The 22,346-nt window shown below is 40.8% G+C and overlaps 1 protein-coding gene across 2 annotated transcripts in view; it reads left to right on the forward strand.

Annotated features, from left to right (window-relative positions):
- Positions 1 to 21,741, forward strand: part of ELP4 (elongator acetyltransferase complex subunit 4) — a 221,381-nt gene extending 199,640 nt beyond the window's left edge. For both annotated transcript variants that reach the window (XM_069968386.1, XM_069968387.1), the window contains exon 10: positions 21,476 to 21,741. In XM_069968386.1, the coding sequence (XP_069824487.1) occupies positions 21,476 to 21,607 (132 nt within the window). In that variant the 3' untranslated portion in view covers positions 21,608 to 21,741. The remainder of the gene's footprint in view (positions 1 to 21,475) is intronic.
- Positions 21,742 to 22,346: the final 605 nt, after the last annotated feature.

Below are 22,346 nucleotides of genomic sequence, written 5' to 3' on the forward strand. Positions count from 1 at the left end.
TTCAGCCCGACTTCCCCACTCCGATGCCGTTCTATTGATATGCTAAGCTTAAAGCAAATGTACCTGATGGTACATTTGCTTTAAATAAATGCAGTAACTGTTGCTTCTGCATCAGTGTTTGGGGCCAAAAGATGTAGCATGTCTTTCCACTATTTAACTTATTTTATGATTTTTTGACTGTCCAAAATACTATAAATTTGGTACACATCATATACAGTACAATACATTATTATGATACAAAAGGTTGAATGTATGTTCATTTTCCTATAACATTTCTATCATCTGCATCTCCTCATTAATGACTAGTAAATAAATCAAATCAATAGCCGACACAAATGTATCATGATATCATGTTGTTTCTAGATCCACTTTGTAGGCAGCTGACCTCCATTTTGTTGGAGAACATACATTGACATCTCCGACTCCACTAAACATCACTCAGATTCAAAAACTCACTTTTTCCTCATTTGTATTACTGTTATTATTTAATATACATTCATGGTGACACAGAAAGCATGAAACAGTCGGGGAACTTGCTCAATAAGTGGGATTTTTTAATGATAGTAATTTTTCTCTCTGTGTTTTGTGCTTCACTGGTTATGAATGCAGAGATTGTATTTTCCCAGAGCTGATATAGTTGTCATGTTTACATCAAATTTTAATTATCGGCCCTTTTGACACAAAGAATAGAAAAGAATCCATACTTTAGTCTAAATGATAAGAGATGGGAACACTGGTGTAATTGATAGTTTTAGGTATTTTGGGATATTGAAGCTTTGACTTTTGCAGGTGCTGAATTAATGAAATGATAACACCCCCAAAATTTGTTTGCTTAAGTGCTTAATATAATTGCTTGATTTTAGGTTTACATCTCAAGAAAGTTTTCAATAAGTTTGCAAGTTATTTAAATTGATGGATTTTTGTGACATGGTTGCAATGAAACTTTTTGTACTGGTGAAATAGATATTTCAAGCATACTCTGGAGAGGAAGGGGGGGAGAGGAACTGGCACACTGTGTTGTCCTTAGTGTTAAGGCCCTATTACACGATATCGGACGTTACAGCCGATAATTGTCTCGTGTAATAGAAGACAACAATCAGCCAAAATCCATGAGGTCGGCTCATCTTTGTCTTTCAACACCTTGAAAAATTAACAGTCACAATTGCAGCTGCTGGCATGTGTAATAGCGTCGGCAACTGGTCGTCACAGGTCGGCACTCGCTTGTTCCCTCTCGTCACCCTGTGTAATAGGGGCTTTAGACCTGATGGGTTGGCACATGACACAGGGATTTAAAGAAGACCAGAGAATAATCAATGTACTTCCCATTTGGAACTTGTACTAGGTATAACATAGTTGTATCATACGCAACTATTTTTCAAGTCTCCATTTTATAAGGTAGCTTGGTAATAAGTATCTCTTAAGCAAGCCATATACCAGACATTTTGTATGTCTACAAAGAGCTATTTGTGGAAACTGTAACTTTACATGACATGAGCAGAACGGATGCCTGAGGCAGTCATTTGTGAAAATGTGAACCAGTCGTGTTAAAGGGGTACTGCAGACATTCATATTTTTTTAAAATATTTCTGGGGTTGCATATAAAACAATAAAAAGCCTGTTTTCATCTACATACCATGCTCCTTTGGGGGCCTCCTGTCACGTCTTAGAGTCCTGGCTCAACGCTCTGGATACTGCTTCTGAGACAGGCTCTTGGCAGTGACAGCCCACTCAGTCAATCACTGGCCGCAGTGCTGTCCCACTTTAATCGGTGATTGGCTGAGCTCGCTGTCACTGGTGCGACTAGCATGTCTCAAAAGTAGCAGCTAGAGTGTTTAATGGGGGACTCAAAGATGTGACAGGAGGACCCCCAAGGTAAGATTAGTAGGTGAGAATGGGCTTCTATACAACCCCAGCAATTTCTAAAAATAAAATAAAAAGAATCATCCCTATGACAAACTTCAAAGTGTTGAAGGGTCAAATGTGGAACCATGCCAGTGACTGCCTTTTCTCCCTGTGACTATGAATTCAAGATGGCCAGTGGAGAAGTCTTAGGGTGGATTCAGACTGAGGAATTCTTGCGGAAAATGTCCGCCGGCACGGGCACACGCTTTTTCGCCGGCTCCATAGACACCATTCTATGGGCCGGCGTATTCTGCGATCCGCTGAAAGAAGTGACATGACACTTCATTTAGCGTATAGCGGAATACGCCGGCCCATAGAATGGTGTCTATGGGGCCAGCGGAAAGGCGCCCAGATGTGCGGGCGGACAGCTGACTGAATTCCACTGACATTTTCCACGAGAATTCCTCAGTCTGAACCCACCCTTAGAATGTAGAACTATTTATTCCAGCTATCACACAGTTGTTAGCTTCCTTGAGCAGAATATAACTTAGCATGCATTAAATTCCTAATAGCATTGCAGATAAGGTAATCATTTGGCCCTTTTTGCTGTAGAAAAGGACCCATTATATGTTTGTCGGATCCATTAGCTCTTTGAAGAAAATTATTCCAAGAATAAACCATAACTTTTAATAGAAAAAATAACCATATGTCACTTAAAATTTCCTGGGTTAACACATAATTTATTGTAGAGCTTTCATTTTCTATCACCTTCTTCACACTTTTTAACCCATGGTTAGCCCCCAAAAAAGGGCAACTCTACTCTCAAACCCTATTGATGAATGTTATTGAAACCCTTATAGCTGGAGTGTCCATTGAACCACTATTAGTGTAAAACTCAAAATAAACTTAACTTATGACCATGGACCCTCGGCTAGTGGCTCAGATCTCATATAGATCACCCTGCCCCCCTATATGCCTTGCCATAGGAGCCCCAGAAGCCCCAATTTAAACCATGAATGCTTGCTGCAAAAACATAACAACCAGATTAAAAGTATAGCTATAACATAAATCCAGAAAACGTTCCATTTTGGTGGTATAATACCAGTGTGTCAAATTTCCAATATAAAAAAAAAATCAGAACATTGGAACTTTTGTGTTTTTAAATGTTGACTATATTAAAACAAATGCAAAAAAATTCCCTTGATATAATAATGAAAAAAATCCAGAATTTATACATTTGGAAAAATTTTACAAAAACTAAATAAATAAGAATTCCAACACCCTGTAAGGGACTAATAGTAGCACTTGCAGACACATAGAGTTAATACTTCATTGCCTCTCATGTGATTTTATCGCACTTTAAGTTCACTGACACCATTACTGTTTTGAACCATTAAGACAACTGAAGTGGGTGCTTGAGTACTTGAAAGCGAAAACAGGCCAAAGCTGAATCTAAGCAAAAAAAAAGATATATATTGAATTTTTTTATCCCCTTAAAGTGTCAGGGATTGGACGTTTACACAACCTTATTAAAGCAAGTGTTTAGTTCCGATACTTTTGCATTACTTCAAAGAGGTCTCACCAGGGAAGATGAGATGTTAGCTTTTCACCCCCCTCCCCTTCCAAATCCTCTTCTATCCTTCAAAATTACTGTTGACTAACAAGTTGTGTCTCCTTTCTCTGAGGCTCTGGGTGCAAAACAAGTACTTGAGAAGAGAGGGACATTTATGTTAAAGCCTGTGATCCTTACTCAACCAGAAAGAGACTGCATGTGGAGGTAGCCCTCTTGCAGCATTCCACATTTTTAATGAGCTGCCTTGCAGTGGGTACCGGCTTCCCCCTTTTTTTAAGCTTTAACTGAAAAAGGATTTGTCCTCATTAAGAAGAGAATGCTGTCGAATGATAGTTAAAGGTGTTCCTCGACAACTCCCTAAATCACCTTTGAACTAAAAGACTGAATTTAATTATTGCTGAGTACACCAGGGGTTAACTTGGTGGGCGAATGCTGACATTTTTTAAATAGTTTTTTTTTTTTTTTTAGTTTTTTTTTTTATATTTCTGTATTAAACTTAAAAGTAAAGAGAAAAACTTAGGACTTAATGAGTTAAAAGTTCCCTTAAATAGTTCCTTTTGTACTCTGTCAGCTTCTTAAACAATGGCCAAGTTGAGTATATCATGTCATGTCACACTTAGGTAGAAACCAAGCATCTTGGTGTGTGATACAATATTGCGATAATGTCTATTTTATACCTAGGTGGACAAACACAATTAAAGGCTGGTCACTTATTGTTCCGACACTGTTTGAAATAGTCTCAGAGTACATCGCTTCTGCCAAAGCCGTCTGTGTACGCTCAAGAAGACAAGCTTTTCAAAGTCTGTGCAGTCCAGTATAATCTAATGGTTCACTTACACCTCCCTTACTTAACAGTGTCATGGAAAGTAAGGATCCGGCCATTCATAATTTACATGTCATTTGCTGCTTCATATTGTGTGAAATTTAATTACACAGCTTAAATCGTAGCCAGTCCTCGTTTGTCTCAGAGAGTGCTCACAATAAGGCATTGATCTGAGTCCAGCATTCACTCGTAGTCTGCCTTTTATCAAATCACCTTCTGGTGCGGCCATCAAGACTGGCCAGTTGTTCTTTTCACTCCATTGTAAGGAAAATGAGAGAATTTGACCCCCATTTTCATTTAAAAATCCAGGGCATCATATAAAGGCTGCAGCTTGAAAAGATTTTATTCAGCGTGCTATCACAATAGAATATACAGATAAATTTTCTGAAGGTGATTACAGAGCCTGCCCGGGTCCCTCTCGCCCTGTAATAGTTTTTATACAACGCCTATTGAGTCCCGAGAAAAATAAAATACTAAAACTCCCCACAGGTGTCGTTTTTATTATTTTTTCAACAAACACTTCTGGTAGAGGGGGACCCCTGATCTACAGCTACAAATTACTAATCATGTGCATTATTCAGCGTTTTAGTCCATTTCTGAAACTTTCCCTTTAAATCAAAAGGGCCGCTTTTTGGTAATTGCTGGCTGCTAAGCCTCCTGATGAGAGACTCATATAAGAATAATCCTTCTGACGACTCTTACTGGCTTCCATCCCATTCCTTGGCAAAACACTGAGACTGAATTAAGAGGATGAAGAGGATAATTATTAGATTCAGGAACAGTTTCCCAGCAAAATCTGTTTTTATTCACCACCATGAAAAACTGTTTATGGTTTTGGAAATACTCTGTTATGGTAATAGGAAGGAACCAACTTGTGACCTCATTTTACAATTTTAATGCTGGCTCAAAGGATGGCAAGTGACTCTACCTCCGAAGGAACTTTTTAAGTCGATTAGTTTTCCTGGAGTTGCTTGCCTTTTACTTAGTTTCTGCTCATAATGCAACTTTCTGCACCTGTGTAAGAAGTGGGAGGATCAGACTTGTGTCGAAGAAGAGTTTGCACTTTCATATATTGCATTTTTAGTCAGTGATTAGTTACAACAGTGCTTCAGCTTGGGATGTTAAGAATAGCGTGTTGAGATTTTTATTCCTTAAAGTGTACCTGTCGCTTTAAAAAAGTTTTGACATGTTATAGGGACTTTAAAAAATTCAAATTTCTTAATCCATAGAGCAGGTTTTGTATCGTGTGTACATGGGGGGAGTATGTACAGTAAGCACTTGCACCTGTAGGTTGCTGTTGCACTCTCTTTTTTATGTTATAGAGACATGTCAAAAATTTTGATCATTCCAGGTCTGAATGTTCAGACCCATACTGATCGGGAGAATAAGCTTGTAGAGGACCACACTACAGCTCTTAGCCAGTGACACAGAGCCAAGAGAGTACCGCATTTGCATGGTCTTCTCTCAGCTCGTTCTCATGATCGGTACAGGTCTGAACAGGGCGGAAAACTTATGACATATCTGTATGATATGTCAAAAGTTTCCTGAAAAGACAGTGACACTTTAAAGACAAATGTTTACATGTTGAGGGAAAAATGGATCAAAAGGACTAGCAGTAGGATTTGAAGGGAACCGGTCAGCTGCCGACAGCTTGTCTGTCTCTTATGTGTATAGATTACAAGCACTTACATGTGAAAGTACACAATACACACCTGACACTGCAGGAAAAGAGTTACCAGTATTCCATAGCTGTCACTGCCCCACCCACCCACTGATGATTGACAGATTTCTCCCTATTACTGTGCATAGGGAGAACACTGTCAATCATTAGCAAGTGGGTGGAGACAGCGGTGCCTAATATATACTGGTTCCAGTTCTCTCACAGTGCTGGGTGTGAACTGTGTACCTCCAGGTGTGCAGTGCTTGTGATCCACAACCCATACAAGCAATAGAAGGAGATAGCTGAAAACAGGGCAACTAATCTGTTTACCTTAAAATCTATTGGTCTGAAACTATATAAACTTGGCTACAAGACTACAGGATATTCAAACAATAGTAACGTATGACTTACAGTCTGGAATTTTCTCTAGGATATGCCAGGACAAGTAGAGATGTAGCATCCTCCAACATAGGCATGCTACATGGTACAAGGCTTTTGAGAGGCTTCAGCCAGCTGCAATTCTAAAGTAGGTGAACAACTATGCATATAGCATTGCTGCTCACCTTACAGTTCGATGTATATGTATACAGGTACAGTGGTACCTTGGTTTAAGAGTAACTTGGATTGCAAGTGCTTTGCAAGAAGAGCTCACAGTTCTTCAAAATAGTGACTTGGTTTAAGAGCATTGCTTTGGTTTAAAAGCTCCCTGTACTGGGTGGAAGGGGGAGTGGGGGAGGGATATGGTCTACATAGCGGGGTCTACAGCACTGTACTCTGACCCAGGAACTCTCCTTCACCTTCCAAATCATGACAGATCCACTTGCATCAGGGGACATGACAGTGGAGGTAATCTCTTCATAGCTGTACCTCTCTCCCCGGACACAGAATGCTGCATGTATATGCCCACATCTACCCTGCTCATTCCTTCAGGCTCCCTCCAGTCTCAGTCAGTCCTTGTGTTTCCCATCCTCTCCATTCCTGCTATTTTGTGCCTGCACTCACACTCAGCTATACACACTGCTGATATAATGTGCCTGTACTTACACTCAGCCATTCACACTGCTGTATAGAGAGGTTTCTGTCACTGTCCTCCTGCACACACCACTTCCCCACTGCTGTGTGCTGCTTTTCTTATGGTTTAAGAGTGGATTTGCATTACAAGTACAATCCTCGAACAAACTATGCTTGTAATCCAATGCACCACTGTGTATGCATTGCCACTGCTTCCACATGTCACTGGATTCTCACTACTTTTCTGAGACTGTAAAGGTACTAAAGTAATCCCTGATTATGGCATAGTCGCTGGAAGGAGTCTGCATTATGTTGAACGCTGTGCTATAACAGCTCCCCTTTATGTTTCTTCTTTCCGACTTATGATGTGTCCACCTTGCTTGCAGTGGAATGCTGTTCCTCTATTCTTTCTCCTAATCCTTAGCGTCCCCTGCTTCTGAGCAGGCTATCCGTCACGGAAAATCTGGACATGCGCAGATGCAATCACTAACATGGTCATATCGGGCAATGTCACTGCCTGCCATTAACAGACACTGTGATAAAAAAAAGTGATTTATCACAATATTTAATCTATATCATAAAAATCAAAGTCTGTCTGTCTGTCTGTCCTTCTGTCTGTCTGTCTGTCTGTCCTCTATAGACTTCCAAACGCCTGAACCGTTTGACCCCAAATTTGGCACACAGATACATTGGGTGCCCGGGAAGGTTATTGCGAAGGTCCCGTCCCCGCCAGATGTACAGGAGGGGAGGGGGAGGGGAAAGAGCGCCCCATAGAGATGAATGGGAAAATCTCCTCACTGCAAACACAGGTGATATAATTAGCTGCAGCAGACACAGCAGTTGGAGCCTTAGCAACCAATAGGATTACTGCTTTCATTTTCACAGGGAGCAATGGTTGCTAGGGAAGCTGCCTCACAACATCCACAGTAATAACTGGTAGACCCCCTACTCCATCTATACAGTACAGGTATATACAGGGCCCCCTACTCCATCTATACAGTACATGTATATACAGGACCCCCTACTTCATCCATACAGTACATGTATATACAGGACCCCCTACTCCATCTATACAGTACATGTATATACAGGACCCCCTACTCCATCTATACAGTACATGTATATACAGGACCCCCTACTCCATCTATACAGTACATGTATATACAGGACCCCCTACTCCATCCATACAGTACATGTATATACAGGGCCCCCTACTCCATCTATACAGGACATATATATACAGGGCCCCCTATTCTATCTATACAGTACATGTATATACAGGACCCCCTACTCCATCTATACAGTACATGTATACAGGACCCCCTACTCCATCTATACAGTACAGGTATACAGGACCCCCTACTCCATCTATACAGTACATGTATATACAGGACCCCCTACTCTATCTATACAGTACATGTATATACAGGACCCCCTACTCCATCCATACAGTACATGTATATACAGGGCCCCCTACTCCATCTATACAGGACATATATATACAGGGCCCCCTATTCTATCTATACAGTACATGTATATACAGGAACCCCTACTCCATCTATACAGTACATGTATACAGGACCCCCTACTCCATCTATACAGTACATATATATATACAGGGCCCCCTACTCCATCTATACAGTACATGTATATACAGGACCCCCTACTCCATCTATACAGTACATGTATATACAGGACCCCCTACTCCATCTATACAGTACATGTATACAGGACCCCCTACTCCATCTATACAGTACATATATATATATACAGGGCCCCCTACTCCATCTATACAATACATGTATATACAGGACCCCCTACTCCATCTATACAGTACATGTATATACAGGACCCCCTACTCCATCTATACAGGACATATATATACAGGGCCCCCTACTCCAACTATAGAGTACATGTATATACAGGACCCCCTACTCCATCTATACAGAACATATATATACAGGACCCCCTACTCCAACTATACAGTACATGTATATACAGGGCCCCCTACTCCATCCATACAGTACATGTATATACAGGTCACTACAGGTATACCAAACTGTGACTGGGTAACACTGTCACACCAGACCTGACCAATACCGCCATACTGTGCTGGATAACACTGCCACACCAGACCTGAACAATACCGCCATACTGTGCTGGATAACACTGTCATACCAGACCTGACCAATACCGCCATACTGTGACTGGATAACACCGCCACACCAGACCTGACCAATACTGCTATACTGTGCTGGATAATACTGTCATACCAGACCTGACCAATACCGCCATACTGTGACTGGATAACACTGCCATACCAGACCTGACCAATACCGCCATACTGTGCTGGATAACACTGTCATACCAGACCTGACCAATACCACCATACTGTGACTGGATAACACCGCTATACCAGACCGGACCAATACCACCATACCGTGACTGGATAACACCGCCACACCAGACCTGACCAATACCGCCATACTGTGACTGGATAACACCGCCATACCAGACATGACCAATACCAACACACTGTGACTGAATAACACTGCCATACGGGTAAATACAACCCTGCAGGTATACAGGACACTACAGGTATACAGGACACCAAAACTATACACTACAGGTGCACGGGACCTCCACAAAACTATATACTACAGGTATACAGGACCCCAAACTTTAAACTACAGGTATAAAGGACCCCAAAATTATACACTGCAGGTATACAGGACCTCCACCAACTATATACTTCAGGTATACAGGACCTCCACCAACTATATACTACAGGTATACAGGACCCCAAACTATACACTACAGGTATACAGGACCCCAAAACTATACACTACAGGTATACAGGACCTACACCAACTCTATAATACAGGTATACAGCACCTTCACCAACTCTATAGTACAAGGATACAGGACCCCGAATATACTACAGGTATACAGGAACTCCACCAGCTATATACTACAGGTATATAGGACCCCAAACTATACACTACAGGTATACAGGACCTTCACCAACTCTATACTATAGTTATACAGGACCCTGAAACTATTCACTACAGGTATATAGGACCCCCGAACTATATACTACAGGTATACAAGACCTCCACCAATTATACACTACAGGTAACCAGGACCCTCAAACTATAAACTACAGGTATACAAGACCTCCACCAACTATACATTACAGGTATACAGCACCAACTATATACTACAGGTATACAGGACCCCCGAACTATACAGTACAGGTATACAGGACCTTCACCAACTGTACACTGCAGGTATACAGGACCTCCCTCAACTATACACTACAGGTATACAGCCCCCCCAACTACATACTGCAGGTATACAGGACCCCCCCAACTATACACTATAGGTATACAGCCCCCCCAACTACACACTGCAGGTATACAGGACCCCCCCCCCAACTATACACTATAGGTATACAGCCCCCCCAACTATGCACTACAGATATGCGAGACCCCTAAAAACTATACATTGTGAGTATACAGAACCCCTTCAACTATGCACTACAGGTATACACTAATTCCACTGATTAACTCAGATGAAACAATACCTTTAGCTTGGCCTCCTGGGCACCTTAGAACAAATCTAATTAACACACTGACACTTTATACCCGGGCAGCGCCGGGTACATTTTCTAGTACATAATATTTTTTATACATTGAACTGTGTATCCTGGTAGTTTCATACTCAAAAGGGTGTGTACCCCTTTAAAGGGTAAGTTCAGTGTGTAAATACCCATTCTTAATCATCCCTGTAATATACTTGTTACATGGCTCATTGGGTGCTGTGATAACCCCTTGGCATGCCTATTGATTTGTCAAGTATAATATGGTTATGTCAGCTCTGCTCATCTGTCTGTTTTAGTACATACTTGTTTTCTTCATGAGATAAAATTATAGCTCTCTTTGCTGTGACTTTGTCATTCTTCCTAAAAATTGATAACTGTTTTTTTACCAGCAAGGAGTGTGTACCTATACGCTGTGGTACTGTCCAGTTGGTGCTGACAGTACCAGTCTAAGCATGTCCCTTTGGTAACACCCAGATTTATCCATAAATAGGATATATTGCAAAATGTAGAATTCTTTATTAAAAAAATGCTTCACATGTATTTCATAGAAAATGCAAGTATTTACTAAAATAGACAGGTAAGCAGTTTCTTTTAGCAGTTAAAGTGGTATTCCAGTATCAGAAAACTCTATTTAAATAAAACTATGACCCCAAGATTTCTAGCTAGCATACTGTCATTGCTAATAGTACTGGAACCAGCAGCTTTTGTGTGATACACCCCTGACAGGAAGTTGAAAAAAGAATTGCTAAATGTGCATAATCCCCAGCTCCTCCCTTTCTCCTTAGACAACACCTCATCCTGATGTTACAGGAAGCTTGGCGGTATCTTGTCTTTGGACTCTAGCCCCTCCCCCCTGAGGGATTTCGCCATCTCTGACCAGCCCCTCCAGTACACCATCTTTTTGTCACATACACAGATACATATAGATATATCTTTTTGGACATTTAGGAAGAATGAGATGTGTTTACAGCATACTGCCTTGTAATGAACGATGCTACAGGAGGAATAGATGGGGAATGACCGCAGCAGGTGCTGCAACCTCACTATGCAATAGTGTGCAGTAAAAACAGTTTGGGGCAGGGAACTGACATGAGTGCTGTGGGTGGGAGAGCTAAGTTCTGGCAACTGCTTAATCGGGAAGTACAGAACTAAGACCTCCAAAGCAAATGGACTTTTAGTGGTTTTTGATTTGGAGCAGACCGCAAATCAATGCTATATGCCTCGGCAACAAGTTTATTTTTTTTTACCTGGTGTTTGAGTACCCTTTTTGGGGCTAAAAATTGTCCCAGTGACTTTGTAACAGAGTAAACTTATATGACATTCATGAACCAATGTTAAGATGTTATAGATCGTACTAATTTTAGGTCATCATTTACATGCTACACTGGTATTTTTGTATGTTCTACTTTCTACAGTGTCTTTCAGTCTGGCTATATGACTCTAGCTTCTGATAGACGTCTGGTCAGCCTGGGGATCTTGGTTCAGTGTATGCACTGTTTTATTAAAACATATGCTTCACCTGCTGTCTTGCACCTTGTGGCAGTTTAACATATTTCACTGGAAACTGTGTAGGTACAATATATCTGATCTCTTTAGCTTAGATTCTTCTGTCTTTTACCTATGCTCTAGAATCTTTTGTAAATTTACAGTATATTATGTAGGTTTGACTACCCTCTATCTCATAAATAAATACATAAAAACATGGGGGCTTTGAAAAATCTATCATAGGCGTCATTCCTGTCTCTGACTTGCTCATCTCTCCCTTTTACTGAAACTATCAGTAATAAGATCCTGACAAATCACTGAGTTATGTCAGTGTCTGAGCTTGTCAGTCAGATTCATCTAACCTGTCCTGTCCTGTGAATTGGGCATAAGTTTTAATCATAAGGTAATCCCTTTAAAGTTTTAAAGGGAAACTCTCAGCAGGTTAGATGAATCTGACTGACACGCTCAGACACTGACACACAGCACTTACAGCTCAGTCTTCTTCCTCTTCCTATGTCAGGCTGCTCTCCACACTGTAAGGTTGTGGACCTTCGGGTCATGTGATCAGGTCCTTCACCCTTTTCTCTCTCTGTGCAGGTCCTGCTCCGTCTCCTGTGTCTTCTGGAGTTTAGCCCGCTCCCCCTACACTACAGTGCGGGGTGAGTGTTTGTAACCTGCTGATAGCCACTTATAGCGTCCAGGATCATGAAGAGGAAGGTATAATCGGCATAATCTTTGGCCGGAAGCACTGTTAAGAATAGGGATGGTCCGAAACTGACGAGGTTCGGGTTCGTATGAACCCGAACGCTCGGCATCAGATTCCCGCTGTCTGCCCGCTTAATGGAGCCAGTGGATACAGTGGGAGGACCGCCTGGAAAACTGGGATACAGCCTATGGCTATGGCTGTATCCCAGTTTTCCAGGCGGTCCTCCTGCTGTATCCACCCTCTCCACGGAGGGGGCAGACAGCGGGAATCATTACCGAGAGTTCGGGTTCGTACGAACCCGAACAGAACTTGGTTCGGACCATCCCTAGTGTCGACACATACCTTCCTCCTCACCGTACCAGGTTACACCCACTCACCTTGCACTGTAGTCTCTGACTAGCCCGAGGGCCTGCAAAAAACTGGAGCCATCCCTGAGAAGAGGGGACATTTTTATATTCAGTAACTGAGTGGCCTCAGTGGGAGTGTATGATGATGCGCGCATGAGAGCGTAAAACGGCTGTCACACCCTTTCTGTGATTGTATGGCGACCCCGCCGACTGCTACACACTCTGCTTGATTTAAATGTTTTGAACTCAATAAAGAAGAATTTTATGGTGAGTGTCCCCTCTATACTCTCGTTTTTTGGATCTGTTTGCCTGTGTTTTGCATATCCTGAGAGGTGCACCCCTGTCTTTATGTGCTGAGGTTTTTCCGTAGTGTCCGATTTAAGGTTTTTGCCATTTGGACGGAGAAGTTGGCTGCCGGTCTACTGTTTCTTTGTCCTGATTATTTGAGTGGCCACATTTACTTTTAGAGTCTACTTTTGCTGGCTTACTTTGTCTTACTTAGTCAATACATGTTATGCAGAACTATTTTCACCTTTTTTTAATGTAAAACAATATATGTCATAGGCATAGCATTTAGTTTATGATGATGGCAGAAATAAATCTTTTTTTGAAATCTACTGTTTTGACCACCCTAGGCATTATTTTTCAGCTGTATGTTGTGTCTTCATTAACACCTCCATATCTGTCTCTCTATATCGTGCAACTCACAGTTCCCCATCGAGAATATTGGTTTATTGAAATTATTTCTTAAATTTTTTTGCACCCTTTCTTCCCTCGCTTTGCTCTCTGTTTCCTTCTTTCTCCCTGTTATTCTCCTGCTGCGGTCTCAGCTGTCATATCTGAACAAGGCATTTTTAAGCCTGGGGCAAGCCACACATTTGCTCCATTTTTCCATTTTTTCATTCCTGCACAAAACACATTTTCTGCTGCACTGCACATGAACTGAGTGAAAATATAAGAGGTAAAGTACAGTAAACCTTTCACTGCCCCAATTATTTCGGGCTTCATACAAAAAAATACTGCATTATGCTTCCTAATGTAGGCGCTTAGTTATAAATTCAGCTTTCAAGTTTTACTCACTATTTACATTTATATATTTATTTTTTTTCGATTGTTCCTATTTTATATTCAGGGGGTTAATTTAATATATTGGACACAACAGTGTATTATAACAACATCAGTGAAAAGAATCACACAATGATATTGTCACTGGTATAAACTTGCTGTCCTTAAAAGACCCATACTGTTGATTTTATGATATATATATATATATATATATATGTATAATTACACCTGTTTTAGCTGTATTTTGGGTTATTATTACCACTTTAAGGGTATGTTCCCACTGTGGGATTGCGGGTTCGTTTTTGTGGCCGGCCTTCATTAACAAAAGATGGCCGTACAAAAGGAGGACCGCAAAATCCCGTAGTGGGAATATTATCGTGAACGTTTTTTTGCTGTAGTCATTACCCACAAACGGACTTCACTTTTATAGTGGGAACATAGCCAATAGTTGAAAAAAGCTTCGCTTTGACTGTCCAGGCATGATGGGAATTGTAGTTTTGCAACAGCTGGAAGGTTCCCCATCCCTGATCTAACATGGTAGGCAATGGGTCTCCAAACTGCGGCCCTCCAGCTGTTGCGAAACCACAACTCCCATCATGCCTGGACAGCTAAAGCTTTGGATTCGGCTGTCCAGGCATGATGGGAAATGTGGTTTTCCAACAGCTGGAGGGCTGCAGTTTAGAGACCCATGTGTTAGACCTTCACATTGGTGGTTAGGAGGTTCTACAACTTTTGAAAGGAAGCCTTTGGCTCTAGTTGGAAATCTAAACAAAGTGTTGTGTTTGTATTGGGAAAGTTTTCCTCAAAGTTTTAAACAGATTCCTGATTTCATGGCAGCTTCTTTGAAAGTTGTCTTAGAGGTTTCCTAGAGTGAGAATAACTGTGTTTTGTAAAGTAGATTTCGGCACTTTTTAGAAGACGTTGCTCCCATTTTATGGTTAAACCATTTGAGTCTGAGTTCATGAAGAATAATTATATGGTTTTTCCTCATGCCTGAAAGACACTGCACAATTTTATTTTACATTGGGCTTCCCCTTAAAGAGGATGCACCATCAGGTACATCCTCTTTAATCTGACCCAGGGATAGAACGGTGCTGTCACGGGCAAGCCAGTGCCTTGGTCCGTTTTTTGAGCTGCGGCCCAGTTCTTGTGTATGGCGCTGTTCTATCCACATGTACCGGGCTGCGGCTGAAGCACTGGAGACGGGCCGCCCCCAAAGGGAGGGAATTCCCAGCCCTCTATGACACGGCTTCATTAGAATAGAACGGCGCCGCACACGGGAACTGGGCCGCAGTTCAAAAAAGGACCATGGCATTGGCTTGCCCGTCACGGCGTCATTCTATCCGTGGGTCAGATTAAAGAGGATGTACCTGTAATGTTGAAATCCCACCCGTTCTTCAGATGAGAACGGTAAAGATGCAATCCATGCTGGGCGGTTGGGCCACTGAATGATGGTCAATAAGTTGTGTTCATGAGTCCTATTAATTAGATATGGGCTTGTGCATAGAACTTACTAGGCATTGTACAGTTGTCTCGGCAGCTGTGCCACCCACTGTGGAATGCATCTTTCCACACAGATCTGAAGAACAGAAATTAAACTTTACAGGTCCACTTTAACAAAGGACCCTTTATGGTGATCATCTGGGACCAGATCTCCAAAGTTACCATCAGCTACTTGTGTCACCTGCAGTAGTTGCCACAGGAAACATGCTTATCTAATACATGGCCTAGCCAAATAATGTAAGCCCTTGAATACATGCTGGTGGTCTTTGTGAAGATAGGTTTATTCTCCCCACTTACCCCAACTATCAAACAGCAAACCGCGTTCTTCTTTCAATGGGCACGTGTATCAGATGTATTACTTTCTGTCTGTGTGGAATTCTAGCTTGAATATCTCTTTGTATCTTGTATTTTGTTTACTGGCTTCTATTGGAGATCTGATACCCTGTTATTCAAAAATATATATTTGCAGCGCTGTCCATCTCCAGCAGCCGGACAGTCTAGCGACAGTCTTCTTTTGCATGGGTTTCCATGGCAACTGTCCATTTCTCTGCATTTTTCCCACTCATTACCCATCACCGCCAATTTAAACTCGCAGTCATATCACACAACTATGTATTGTTCAGTAAACTATCCCCAAAACAAGGACGTGTAATAAAATACTAGGTCAGACCTAGAGTATGGGAGCAGATAAATGTATTTCTTTGGTTTTTACTAAATAAATATTTTGTTAGTACTTTTCTCATGATCAAAGGTCTATTTTGCAACAAGAAAAACACAGATAAATAGTTGGCGCAATTGCAGTTAGAAGCTCACAAAGGAATGTATGGAGGTGTGAGGAGAAATGGTAGCAGTATTTACATAGAGAGACAGGAAGACAGTACTATCTGTGCCCTCACCCATCCAAAGAGGGACACAAAAGTGATACTATCTGTGCCTGCATCACTTACTTGGAGGGACAGCAAATCTGTCTTCACATACAGAGAGGGGCAAAGGCAATGCTGTCTGTGCGTACAGCTTTTACATGAAGGATCAGAAAGGCAGTATTGTTAGTGCTTATATAATTTACTGACTTCATTTAAAACAGGCAGTACAGTCTGTGCCTATATCACTTATAAGAAGAAATGGAGGCAGTGCTGTCCATCTCTTTATACAGTATATGTAACATTATTTACAGAAAGAGACAGTGGCAGTACTGTATATGTCTACATCATTTACAGATAAAGAAAATACAAGTGTTACTGTGTACATCAAGAACAGAAAGAAACAGAGACAGTCCTACATGTACTGTACTTACATCATAAACACAGAAAGAAAGTATTATCTGTGCCTATATCACTCAATTGCAGATCTCTACAATTAAAATTGTAGTTCTACAGTTCTATACTTCAAGTGATAGATTAAAGGGGTATTCCGGTATCACCCCAAGACACATAACTTACTAATAAAGTGTTATCACTAATAGTACTGGATTCAGCATGATTTTGCGGGATTCACCTGTGAGGGAAAATGGCTTACTTTTGGCTTAGACCACTATCCCCGCCCCCTCAATGGTGACACTATCTCTGAATGGCACTTACTTGTCATATACACAAATACATATACATGTATATCAGGAAGTACAGTACAAACACAAAATACAGAACTAAGACAAACCAAATAAATTGTTTTTTGTTGGTTTATGAACTCTCTCAGACAGGTAATCTGTGCTTGTAGTATATGTAGTTAGACTAGTCACAGATGTAACAAACACAGACAGTGGAAGCAAGCCTAGATTCCATCCATTGTCCCTGCCTACTTGCCATGGTCTGCCCTAAATGGCAGTGAACAACTTGGGCGGCCGTCCCTACTTTGGGTAGCTGAAACTAATAATGCAGACAAGACGCACAACGACAATGAAGAGAGGTAAGAGACAATAAGAGAGGTAAGTCCGGGTCACAACGAACTGGCGGCAAAGTACAAAATTAGAATCCAAATAGGAAAGTTACATGCAAGGCAAAAAGGTCAGGACTGGCAGCAAAACTAGGAAGATCAGAAAAACGAACAAGGTCAGGAGTAGTATAGCAATACCAAGGACACACTAGCAGGCCCAGACAAGCTCGATAACCAGCAATGGGTGACTGGCCAGGTACACACTATATAGGAGTTCAGAGATCTGGCCCTGCAGATGATTGGACCGACCTCTGATCATCCCAAACACTTTTTTTTTTAACCTGATGTAAGACTACCCCTTTATGTTTCCATTTCTTATGTTTATGTTCCAAACTGCTGACACTGTTAGATAGTTGTTAGGTCAAGGAGACACAGGATACCTTTCATATACCCAGCTTTGCTTCCAAAATATAGAGAAATGGTTTTATTGCTGCTTGATTGACACCTGGAAGCTGAGTCCCAAGGAGGGTGTTACAACTGTGTGCACTTCAGGAGGTTGGAAACGCCACTTTGACTCTTCTCACTATAAAATAAATGCATTTTTAACATTCTGGAATCACAGACAGATATATGAAAGGCACTGTGTGTCTTGCTGATCTAACAGCTATCTAATAATGTCCTCCGTTTGGAACGTGAGTTGCAGCTGATAGGATTCCTTCAAGCTCACTGGACCAAATACATTTGTGCATGTCTAGTATTTATGGGGTAATCAAATATATCACATAAAATGTGTTTCCATTTGACATCTTTATTCTACCATATTAAACTGGAGTTTCTAATGATCATATACTTGTGTTCATAGGGCCTGAAAGTGCTAGATTGTAAGGTCTGGTAATGCGTTATTATTTGAAATATCACACAGAAGGGTTTTGGATATTCTTTATAATTTTGATCATAATTAACAGATCTCATATTAACAGCTTGTGAAAATTACATTGGCTTGTTGTTGGTGGTTCTTCATACAATTAAAACTCTTCTAGTGTGACAGTTGCTGTTTATTTCAGTGTTGATGCCTCCTCCTCTGCATCCATCTAATAATCTGGGGCTGTAACAGCTGTTGTGTGTGTAGTGTTGCTCATTATATATCTAAATGTTTTATATTGGTCAGATAAGGGGACAGATTTATGCTACGTTTACACGGAACGATAATTCGCCCGATCGTACGATTAACGATGTCGAAGTAACAATTTTTTTTCATAACGATCAGCATTTAGATGGTATGATATATAGTACGGAAATTCGTTTTGCGATCGATTAAAGCCTATCTCACACATTGGTTAAATCGGCGAACGACTGTTCACATGGAACGATCTGCTAATTTTTGTCACTGGTATTCTAAAACTGTTATCCACATAAAACTCCGCTGCTTAACCAGTATATCTTAAAGGGGTTTTCCAGCGCTACAAAAACATGACCACTTTCCCCCTACTGTTGTCTCCAGTTTGGGTGGGGTTTTGAAACTCAGTTCCATTGAAGTAAATGGAGCTTAATTGCAAACCACACCTGAACTGGAGAGGGGAAAAGTGGCCATGTTTTTGTAGCGCTGGATAACCCCTTTAAGCCCGTATTACACAGGGCGACTGAAGGAGCAAGTGAGCGATGTCAGCGCTTGTTTGCTCCTCGTTCCCCGCTGCTATTACATGCAGTGGCAGCAAGCAGGTGAGTACAGGGGGGGCCCTGGGGTGGCTGCCCAGGTGATCACTAGATCGTCCGGGCAGCCCATAGCAGACAACAGTGGTCTGCTGCCGCCGCTCCTATTTCACGGTGTGGCGACAGCAGATTGATGCTGTATTAGTTGTTTGTCTTTCAACAATGTTGAAAGACTAATGACTGCAACGATCAGCCAACATCGTTGCCTTCTTTTACACAAGACGATTATCGGCCAATAATCGTTTTGTGTAATAGGGCCCAAAGTGTCCTTTTACACAGCCTGATGTAGAAAGATCACCTCTCATTTTCAGAGATTGTACAAGGTTCAATCGTGTGGCCAACTAGTGATGATTTAAATGTCTACAGAAAAGATACAATCAGCCAAGGAATGAGCAATTTCTCAACAGATTGCTTGCCCTTAGACACAGGCTGACTATCGGCAGTGAATGTTTCTGCTGGCCGATAATTGCCCTATGTAAAAGGACTCTTAGCCTATCATTAGAGATTAAGGGTATGTGCACACTACAGAACCCAGGCGGATCACCAACCATAGATTCCGCAGCTCGCGGCTACATGCATCTCCACCTGTGCCATAGACTCCATTCTTTCATCAGGCAGATGCCACAGTCTGCCCAAAGAATTAACCCATTCATTCTTCGGGCGGACGGCGGAATCTGCCTGACTATAGAAAAGAGTCTATGGCACAGGCGGGGGCGAGCTGCGGAATCTATGGCTGGTGATCCACCTGGGTTCCGTAGTGTGCACATACCCTCAGTGGGTAGTTTTATATTATTTATTATAAACAATTATAGACAGGCTGGTGTTAAAAAAACAAACAAAAAAAAACTCTAAACTTACCTTTCCTGATCTCCCACTATTTTGATATAGATTGGTCCTACAATAATTTGATTTTGTTCTGTTTTTTTTGTTTACACCAATCTGACAATCATTTATAAAAAAATGTAAAAAAAAATCAGCAGAGGCCATAAAAATTTCGGAATGAGAATTGTAGTTTTGCAACAGTTGGAGGGCCGAAGGTTCCCCATCCCTGCTCTAAAGCAACCATCATGTTCAGGGATCACACCTGGTGAAGGTGGCAGTCTAGCACCATAAAGCATAGTATCAATAAAAGTTTTATTTCAACTGCTTTTGCTTCCATAAACTATCTCCATCAGCACTTAATGGGCAGCTTATTTAATTTCTGTACATTGATGCATCTCACAGAAAGACCATTGATTTTAGTTGGACTATGTAATCCTTCTTTCATTTTTCTGTGGTCGTTTTACTGGGAATTGAAACACTTGCTATTAGGTTTCCTTGCAAATTATATCTGGTTGCTTTAGGTCTTAGCAGCAGGACAATTTGTGGTTGAATTTAACAAACAAAGATTATCAAAAGTGCACAGGCTTTTTAAGCCATCCACTAGTTATGACTAGTTAGGTCAGGAGTAGTAAAGCAATAGCAAGCATTGGGGACCGGTAGGCAAAAGGGCCTACCACCATAGCAACTTTTAACGTTGATGAAGGATCCCAACCAAACTTTGGGATCTGACCACCACCTGTTGCTGCCAAATGTAGGAGTTTTTTTCTCTTTTCTGTGATTGTGGGGGTTATGGAGACAGCTAAGACAACAACTCCTTAAACATCAAGAAGTAGACACATTTGTGGCCACCTTTTCTCAGGTGGATTTATTAATTAAAGGAGCATGAATTGAGGCCCTGTGAAATGTACCTAATATGTACATTAGGATACTTTATGTATCCACACTGGGTGACTTCCTAGAATAAGGCCTTGCTGCCAGGGTTTGATATGATGATCTTTAATGTATAGAGACACACTAGAGAACAGAAGGGCTGCTGGCATAGGTTAATAAACCCCATGCACATAGGCACCATCCCCTGAGCTGGGGTGTAGGTTCTCATATAAAGAATGTTAAAGCAATATACTGTATATCTACATAGTTTATGATTTTCCTTAAATCCCTTGTAGGACCTTAGCATAAGAGAGGTTTTCATTTTTTTGTCCACAGCAAAAATACGGCTGTGTATTTTTTTAAAAAAAATTTTTGGTCTCTTTTTTTTTTCCCACTTTTAAAATACATGTCCCCATGTGCAAATTTTATTTCAAACAAATGGTTTGGAAGAGATTTATAGATACTTATGTAGCATGTAAAACTAAATGACTACATGAATGACTAACAAGGTAGACCGTGTGCTACTTCAAATAAACATTTAATAATGGTTGTGTTCTGTTATTTTCATTCCCATTCACTCCGCAGAGACTGCATTTGCCTCCAGACTTGTCAGACACAGTGAGTCGTTCAAGCAAACAGGATCTGGCAGGGTCGACCAAACTGCTGAGCTCAGGATGTGGCTCTGCAGCCGCAGGCAAGAAGCACCTGGACTTCTAGTGATTTCTACTAAGCAGATATGTTCACAAACACTGGCGCCCAAATGGGCACTACCATCGTCAACTTTTCCCCTTTTTAATATTAAAAAAATATATATTAACGGAATTGTAACCATTAAAATTATACTGGGATTACTTGTGTGTGTGTTTCTTTTTTTATATATGGATATATAAGTATTTTTTATTAAAAGAAAATATTTTTTTACTTATTTGTATCTCCCTAAACTAATACATACAAATATAATGTTACTTTTGATGTTAAATCTTAATTTTTATCCAAGCATTACATAGATACATACACAAGTATATTTTATTATATTACTATAAGCACCATTTACTATTTATTTAAAGGCATGGAAATATATATATTGTGAAGCTAAACAGACTGTACAGAATTCAATAGTCACTTTTACATCCAAACATTTATATAACAAATAGCCACATTATAATAAGAATATATCAATTAATTCTCCCCAAAAGCATATTTAATATGTTTCTCTCTTTAACTTCTCGGTTAAAACCATAGTTTTAAATAATTTAGCACAACACTGAGAGATTACATCAACAGTTTAAATTCTAGATTGAAATTCAACCTGACAGATACATTAATGCTGGTAACTCTGAAATGTTCACTCAAGCTTAATGAATAAATAGTGTAAATGCAGGGCGAAAACATAGACATACAAAACGTTCTTGCAGTAATAATGTGCAGAATATCTTGCCTACAAACACCTGACAAT

The sequence above is a fragment of the Dendropsophus ebraccatus genome, chromosome 4, assembly GCF_027789765.1.
Source record: "Dendropsophus ebraccatus isolate aDenEbr1 chromosome 4, aDenEbr1.pat, whole genome shotgun sequence".
NCBI lineage: Eukaryota > Metazoa > Chordata > Amphibia > Anura > Hylidae > Dendropsophus > Dendropsophus ebraccatus.